Source organism: Triticum dicoccoides, chromosome 1A (assembly GCF_002162155.2).
Source record: "Triticum dicoccoides isolate Atlit2015 ecotype Zavitan chromosome 1A, WEW_v2.0, whole genome shotgun sequence".
Lineage (NCBI taxonomy): Eukaryota > Viridiplantae > Streptophyta > Magnoliopsida > Poales > Poaceae > Triticum > Triticum dicoccoides.
Window position 1 is genome coordinate 75,523,617 of NC_041380.1, and position 8,751 is coordinate 75,532,367.

At 47.5% G+C, this 8,751-nt stretch overlaps 1 protein-coding gene across 1 annotated transcript; it reads right to left on the reverse strand.

Annotated features, from left to right (window-relative positions):
- Positions 1 to 2,652: 2,652 nt before the first annotated feature.
- On the reverse strand, positions 2,653 to 7,934 carry LOC119364121 (CBL-interacting protein kinase 17-like). The gene is made up of 12 exons (XM_037629533.1): positions 7,566 to 7,934; positions 5,145 to 5,216; positions 4,915 to 5,022; positions 4,691 to 4,771; positions 4,557 to 4,610; positions 4,355 to 4,480; positions 4,037 to 4,246; positions 3,808 to 3,912; positions 3,508 to 3,624; positions 3,336 to 3,398; positions 3,158 to 3,232; positions 2,653 to 3,035 (listed from the first exon to the last, which is right to left on the reverse strand). Exons 1-12 carry the CDS (start codon positions 7,833 to 7,835, stop codon positions 2,916 to 2,918), a joined length of 1,401 nt encoding a protein of 466 aa, XP_037485430.1. The 5' UTR covers positions 7,836 to 7,934; the 3' UTR covers positions 2,653 to 2,915.
- Positions 7,935 to 8,751: the final 817 nt, after the last annotated feature.

Consider the following 8,751-nt stretch of genomic DNA (forward strand, 5'->3'; position numbering starts at 1 on the left):
GGTCCTGTTCATCCAGCCCTCTACAGGGTCCTGTTCATCCAGCCCCAACCGGCTCGATCGATCGGGGTCCTGTTCATCTAGAGGCAACACCACGGGGTCCTGTTCATCCACCCCCATCGGGAACTGTTCATCCACCCCCCCTCGCCCCCGCAACGCTCACTGTTCATCCAGAGGCAGCATTGATCGGCTTCAGTTAGCAGCAGTAGCGAAGGAATCGCTCGATCGGGTTCAGTTAACAGCCATCGATCGATCACTCGGGTTCAGTAACGCGTAGCCTGCAGTGCAATCGCTCGGGTTCAGTTAGAGTCCAACGCCTCGCTCGGGTTTAGTTAGAGCCAACGCCTCGCACACACGCGCGTACGTGTACGAGAGAAACGCGCATCGCTCGGCCCCGACCTCCCACCGTATCCGGGAACTTCCCGAAATTTTCATCCCCCTCGCTTCTACCACGATTTTTTCTGCCATGGACGGCCTAAAGAATGTCATGCAGCTGCGTCTCCGGCCCGCCTAGGACGAAAAGCCCATTTTCTGTCATGATTTTTTGTCATAGAAGTAGGAGCCCACCACATCTATAATGATATCGGGTTTTGTCACAATTATCGTCATAGAAGTGTCATATGTATGACAGAAAAAAAATCGTTCGGCCCAAAATGTCACGGATGTGTCTTTTTTTTATAGTGCCGAGGACCCCATAATCTAGGACTCCCTCAACCTTATTTTGTGTCATTGCCACCACAAAAGGGCCAAATCAACAGAGAATCAAGATCTACATCTTCGTCCAATCTTGTCCCGAGATTCAGCATCTCATGCGGTCACACCCCACTCGAGTCGTATAATAAACCAGAGGAGACATTATTAAGCACCGACTCTGCCAAAAGTATGGAAGCAGTGGACAATGGAGATGAACCTAAAGCCTCAAGACGGGGGGAAATTATAGCTTCCACCAGTAGAGTGGGGCCTCCTTGTACTCCCCAACCAGTGGAGCCGGTGCAAAAGGAGGTCGACGATCTACCGTTGGAGGAAGGGTGGCGAATCGGGAACCTTAGGTCACTCTAGGAGGGGCATCGGCTGCATGGAAAAGACGTGTTGTAAATATGTACAGTAGCTGTATCTTGGAACAGTACTTCATTTTATTTACCATGCTCCTTCTCTCTTGATATATTGATTAGAACAAGTGGAGATGAATGAGGAACGTAATGGCATGTTTAATCATTCATATGATGGTCTAATTTATGTTATGCATGTCATTAGAGAAGACAATGGGTTATCTCTTAGTGTTATATCTAACAATAATATTTGTGTTCCGTAAAATGTGGGATTAAAATAAACTAGAAAAATATATAACTATGAGATGACATTTAGTATAATGGAAGAATTGTCATATCTTCCCTAGCAAGAGATCAACTCTGAACTAAGACAAGGCACCCCTCCCACCTTTCATTTCTCTCTCTTCCAATTCAACAATTAGCTTAGGTGCATTGCTAAGGGCACACAACTATGTGGCCGACGTGCACTGGGGACAAGGGAAAGAGCAAAATCTCACAATCAAAGATCTATTTTTAGAAACTTTCCTTTTATTAGCAATTATGGGAAAAAACGTAATCTTGGCTTCTAAAAATATTGTCCCAACTTTTAGGTTTTTAAAAACTTATGTGTTTTTGAACTTTTAACTTTCAACTTTGGAATTTGAACTTTTAGGAACTTCCAAAACTTCGACTTCCCAAAAACTTGAACTTTCAAAGGTGATGGAAAAACTACACAGACAAAGATGGAGAAAAAAACCACATGGCCCCACCATAAAAATATTGACAACCAGAATTCCGTTTTTGGAAACTTCTATTTTTGGCACTTTTGGGAAACCGATCTATTTGATTGTTAAGATAACACCATTATACATGCCCTAATAAAACATGTAGATAATTCATTTCTTATTTTTCAATCCCATCGCTGAAAAGAAGTCGTTCCTTTTCCATGTCTCATCCCTCTTCAAAAAACCCTGCCGCCACTACCCAGTGTCGGTGAAGCCACGAGTCCCCTCCCCCACCTGCCACTGTACCAATAGTAGGGGTGGGAACCCTTCTACATTGCGGCGTTGTACTTAAAAATCTTGAATTAGAATTTCGCTCCTCGACGATGGTGCCATGGTGGTCATGGTGGCGTATTGCATACCAAGAAAAAAAAGTTCTCTTAGATCATGATCCACCTCATGAGCGACGATCTTGTTGGTGGAGTAGAGGAGGGCGGCGGAGGGGGGAGGGGGGGGGAGGTCAGGAGGGGTCGTTGTGGTCACTACTCTTCTAGTAGTCTTCTTGTTATGCATGTGGTCTTCCAAGGTATCTTTCGACACAGTGGACGGCACCGCTTCGTGTCTTGGTCCTCTAGCCCCTCCTCGAATCAGCAACATTTGACCAGTTTCAACATCAGCGGGGAGTTTAGCTATGTCTCCCCGTATCTGTTTGGCTAGATCTTTGGTGATTATCCAATCTCCCTGTATCTAATTGGCTAGATCTTGGGTGGTTATCCAACCATGTCAGCATCTTTTGGCTCCGAGCGGCGACTTCTGGTCCGCTGCGTCAACAACGTTTCCCTGACTCTCATGGTGTTCGGAATGTCCAGAGGGGTATCAAGCTTCGCTCACGGCGAGTGCAGGAGGAAGATGGCGAGTAATTTTTCATTTATGTAATGATAACCTTGTAAAGGTTGGTCAGACTTTAATATAAGGCCTTTAGCCTTCTCGCGCAAAAAATGATTACATCGCTGGTAGTCAGTTTCATCACTCGACTATCTGTATGTAGTTATGTACACTGTACGATCCTAATCCTTACACCATCATCGTCATTTCCAATCAATAAACAGCTATGACCCTAGCGTCCTACAACATCACGTCAGTTGGGGTACCTACAGCACATCACTCATCACAAGGCAACCAGTGGTGTCGCGGCTCTGCTGTCGAAGTTAGGGAGGTTTTCATCGAAGAGCGACCCCATCCCGAAAATATTGTCAATCCCCAGATCACTCGAGATCCTATCGCAGAGCTGCAAAATACATTCCAAGAAAGCAACACCATTAGTCATTCACTCAGTAACCACCATCACTAAAGATATGTACAGTGAAGTTATGGCAGTGGCAAATCTAGTGGCTGTTAGCTCTTGTCTACCTTTTTGTACACTGCAGTGTCACCCTGGGACTTCCTAAGCTCCACAACATGCAGAGAGGGGCCAAGCACAAACACCTGGAATAAGAAAAAACAGCACCGCAAGTGTTAGCAGCTTATCTCCGTTGGTTACCGTTCCCACGCGTTTCACCGAAAAAAGGTGCAGCTCGCCGAATTATACCTCGGCACAGACTAAGAATGGCGAAGGGTTGTTCAGTCCATTACAATTGCCTGTTATTTTTAGCTGAAATATAACAAGGCACATTCTTTTCAGTTCCTTCAGATCATGTATTCAACTATGTGATGGTGAAAAAACCTCTACAATGTGATGACCATGATAAGCTTGTGCTCACCTTGCTATGCGCTCTCTGAACATGAAACGCCGACTGCGTCGCCGAGACATCAATCTTGTCGAACAAATCCTTTGGTGTAAGTGTTGATGTGAACCTGATCTTTCTCTGGGACACTCCCTACAATAACCAACTGGATGAGATGAGTTGTTCTATAAGTCCAACTGGATGAGATGAGATGACTTGACCTAAAACTTCTTAAGAAACTATGCATATGATTTTTCTTCCAAGTTTTGCAGATTAAACCATTCTGATTACAGCAAGGGAGGTGCAGGAAAGAAATTACTGAAAATATTTGTATACCTCTTCCTCAAAAAACCCTGAAAGATCGAGGGAAGATGCCATTCCGATCAGCTGAAAAGCATTCATCTGATGAGTACTCTTGTCTCCGGGTGCTTCACTAATTTGCTTGAGAATAGAAAATGGAAACAAATAATCACCGATCAGCGACGTCAAATACGCAACACACGATGCCTATATTAGGACATAAATTGGTCTTCAGCATTATACAGTTTGTGTCATCTTGCCATACCTGTTTGACAGGCAGAATTGCACCAAGCCGTACATCTTCATCATCGTCATCATATGGACCAACAGGAGTATAGTCTTTCTGAAACCATTCGTGTAGTTTGATCTCTGCCATATTGATCCTCTTCATCGGATTTGGTTCAAGAATCCTCTTAAGAAGGTTTTGTGCACCAGGCGAAAGCCACTCCGGGATCTTAGTGTCACCCTTGAAAATCTACACGCAACCAGACAACAGTAGTATTATTGGAATGGAATCACAGAACTATCAGAACAAAGCACCAGATATCACCTAGGTTTTTAGTTGTTTTAAATGAATGTCTACCTTCTGATAAAGAACAACCATATTTCGGTCATCAAACGGAAGCTGGCCTATGAGCATTATGTAAAGAATTACTCCACAAGACCAGATATCCGACAGTGATCCGTCGTAACCTCTGTTCTGCAGAACCTGGATATGTTTGGCACAAGAATTAGCAAATATACCGTAAAACAGATAATTGGTCCCAAGGTGGCTAGTCGTTTACCTCAGGTGCAATATAGTTGGGGCTACCACAAGTTGTATGCAGCAATCCATCCTTCTGAAAAATTGCAGACCTTAAATTCAATGAAATGAAAATATCCTCGCAACAGAAAAATCAAGGAAAATTTTCTGCCATACCCCGAGATGTTGAGGTAAAGCACATAGACCAAAATCAGAGATCTTGATGTTGCCTTTTCGGTCAATCAGAACGTTTTCAGGCTGTAACATGTAGCAGTGGGATAAGTCAGGAGAACACAGAGCAATCAACCATAATTCCATCATACATGAGAAATAATAATGTTAGATAATTGTTTGCCGCAGATTCTTCAAAAGAAAAGAAAAGAAATTTCAGTCGAAAGTACCTTAAGGTCTCTGTGGTAGACACCCTTTCCATGGCAATAGCTCACGCCATCAATTAGCTGCTGAAAAAGTCTTCTTCCTTCTCGTTCGGATAGTTTTCCCTTCATTGCCTTTTATTTGCACGAAAAAAAATCAACTCGAAGTATTAGAACTGACCAATGTACCTGGCAGAGAATTTTATAATGCAAAGCAGGCTTTCAGATAGTTGAAAATAAAAGCTATGCGGGCTTACAATCCTGTCAAACAGCTCTCCTCCATTGACAAACTCAAGCACCATGTAGATCTTTGTTTTGCTAGCAGCAACCTGAATCAAGAGTTAAAACAATTACAGGATTAATGATAAGACACTGATGTTATTTAAACGGGCCACGTGGACGAATTCATATGCTAATGTGCACCACAAGAGACCCAAAGAAATTCTGTCTGTCAGAAAATAAAGAAGACAAGGACGGGGCAGCAGTTGGTTGGCATTATTGGATATACTTGACGGCTACACATGCGATCCAGATCAAGCATTAATCTTAAAATGGAGAAATGCATGGCCTGGAGCTGAATCTGCCTCAGCTCCACCCCCACGTGATGCTACAGGTCTAGTGGTCTACGTGCAACGCGCTACATATAGACTAATATCCAATGCAATTCCTACAGGCTACAATTATTGATAAGATGAATGTACGAAAACATATATAGACAAATATTATGATGGTGCTTGCAATCCCCACGTTCTTTTTTCAAGGAATTTCTGGTTGATAATTGCAGCTGTGGCGTGCCCGGATGTACTGATACGTTCTCACCGTCCCGAGTACAAGCCTCCAGCAACCGGCGAGTTGAGAAAACATTCTGCTTATACTACCCCATAAAAGACCAACTGGCTCTTCTCTTTCCTCCTCCGGCGTCAAATTTTTAAATAATTGCAGCATGATTCTTCCCGGTCATCAAGATGGTCAATGTTTTGCAGCCAGTTCGACATGCTCCATTTGTAACGCGGAATGGACTTGTATGTATAGAGTATTAGAGCAACTTCAATGGGGCGACCCATTTCGTCCGCGACCATCCATTTGGATCGGTGCGGATAAAAAAGCTGGCCCAAAACGCCGATCCAAACGGACGCGCGTCTGCTTTCGTCCGCCTGCCGATCTATTTCCGGCTTATTTTTTAGCATGATTTGCGTCGGCGCGGACACAAGACGGATCCGCGCGTGCTCACCCTCTTTCCTCACCGGGCCTGCTGGTCGGTGGCACATTGGATTCACACACTCGCCCGCCTGCTACGTTGCCGACGCCGCCAGCCATTTTTTCAGATTAAAATGGATACATAGATAGTTCTACCGTACACAGATAAAAGAAAAAGATCACTACTCGTCGCTTTCTGACTCCGACTCGGTAATGTCCTCCTCCGACGTTTGAAGGTAGGCATCAGCAAGCTGCTCGTCTTCAAAGTCCCAATCCGAAGTTTCTCGTAGCCTCAGTTTCAATTGAGCTGTCTGCTTCCGCGAACGCTTGTCCTCCCGATAGGCGGCTCGCTCTTTCCTCCTCGCGTCTCTCTCCGATCTCAATTGCTTGTAGAACTGGCGCTCGTCCACAATGTCCTGCGGGTAGCCTCCGCGCCACACCACCAAGGCTTCCACGTCCTTCTCTGCATGGCGAGGCGACGTTGCCGCCTCCAGTGGACATGACGATCCTCGTCGGTGAAAAGCCGCGGGAAAGGCGCCAGATCCTGCGCCCGCTGGCTCGACACGTTGGGAAAAATCATATCCCGACGAGGCCTTAGGAGGCGCCACGCCGCCGCGTCGTGCGCGCGGGCCGCCTCCTCTGCGGTGTCGAAGGTGCCGAGGACGAGACGTTTCTCGCGAAATCAGATCTCGGCGAAGAAGGTACCGGAGCGGCGCTCGCGGACTCCGCGAAAATCCGAAGCGCCCAGGCGGCGGATCGGCATGGTGGCGCAGAGGCGGGGAGAGTGGGCGACCGACAGAGTGTGGAGGGAGCGCCTTCTTTATAGCGAGCGCCGGGCGCGGCGCGCGCGCGAACCTTTCCCGCACGCTGGAGCGCCAAAACCAGCGCGCGCTAGACCGCTTTTCCCGCGCGCGAACCTTTCCCGCGCGCTGGAGCGCCAAAACCAGGGCGACGACACGATGTTAAACACGCGCGGTCATGAAAATGGATCGGCCCGTTGGGCGCACTGCCAACCCAAAACTTAAAAAGGGCGGACGGCGGGCGCGCGGCCGACCCAAACGGACAAAAAGCGGACAAAAACGCCGTCCGTTTGGGTCGGCCCGTTGGAGTTGCTCTTAATACTATGCAAAGTAGTAGAATCCCCAAATTATAGGTTTGTGTTGCTATGAATGTAGGAAAAACATATGTGGATAAACATTATGATGATGATGATGCTTGCAATCTCCACCACGAACTATCCCTTTCCTTAAGGAATCTCTGGTTGATAATTGTAGCGTCATTCCAACCGTGGCGTGTCCGTAGTTCAAGCACCCTTGCTCGCAAGCTCGACAAGGTATTTAAAATTTAAAAATATTTTTTCCACAGTTTCTCCACCAAGGGTACTCAATCTATGGTTTCTAAACTTTCTATACACGCATCTAGCACCGAGAGAAGAACAGGAGCCGAGATCGCGATTACTACTAGTGAGTAGTACTAATTACCTCGTGGAGGCGGACGACGTTTGGGTGCGCGAGCATGGTGAGCGTGGCGATCTCCCTGCGGACCTGGTCGTCGGCGCCGCGGAGGGAGAGCACCCTGCCGCGGTCCAGGATCTTCACGGCGAAGTGCCCCCCCGTGGCGCGGTGCCGCGCGTGCTTCACCTTGCCGAAGCTGCCTTCCCCGAGCGTGCGGCCCAGCTCGTACGCGCCCAGCAGCGCCGCCCGCGCGCGGCACCCCGCCGCCGCCTCTTCCGCGTCCCCCCTCACCACCATCTGCTGCCCGCTGCTGCCTGGAGAGCGACTCGTTCCGTCGTTCGTGGTGAATTGGGATTTGGGCCGGTGAATTGGCGTGTTTCGCGTGCTGACGAGGCGAATTGGAATGTGGAGGGGGAGTATTTATAGCTCTGAATCCTCTGAGAACTTGCGTGTGGTTGTGTGTGGTGTGGGGTTTGCTCGGTGTTTGGATTACCTTAATCCTGAAGCCAATCCAACAGAACAAAATAACGTTATTCATTGTGAAGGTGTGGCGAGCGGAGAAGGAAGATATAAAAAGTAAAAAAAAAACGGTGTGGCTGCCTGGTTTTGACCGTCGCATGAGAGCACTCCCATGTTCTTTTTTTTCTTGAGAAAATTAGAGCTATTATTATAAAAATTCACCAAAAGGCCAGAATGAGCCGCCGACGGCCGTTGTCACTGCTCCCATACCAGAGCCGGCTTGCCCTTATCGATGATAACTGGAAAGTCTTCATGTATGTGCCCCTAAGGACCAGCACTCTGGAGCCGCAGTCGTCACCGTTGAATTCTTAAATAGATCTAAAGAACTTGACACCAAATATCGCCGTTGCCTACGCACGACAAGAAACCCTAACCTCGCCGCCCTGAGGAGTTGGCCGGAATCTACGTTGGAGCTCCGTCTAACCAGTCCCAACGGACGAACTTGGGGAGGATCGAAGCCTGGAAGACTGACTCAAAGAAGAAGTGCCGCCATCCGTCCAAACGTCGCCTTTGCGAGGACTAAAATCCTACCTATCTACTAGTCGGATCTGAGGCACCAGAAATCCCCTTCCCGTGATCACCAGTCGCCGGAGCGGCAGGCGAAAGAGAGGCGAATCCACGGGCTCGCAGGTGAAGAAGGGAAGGAAGGCTTTCCCTAGTCGCCTTGCGAGAGGGGAAATAAAAACAGTCGGCA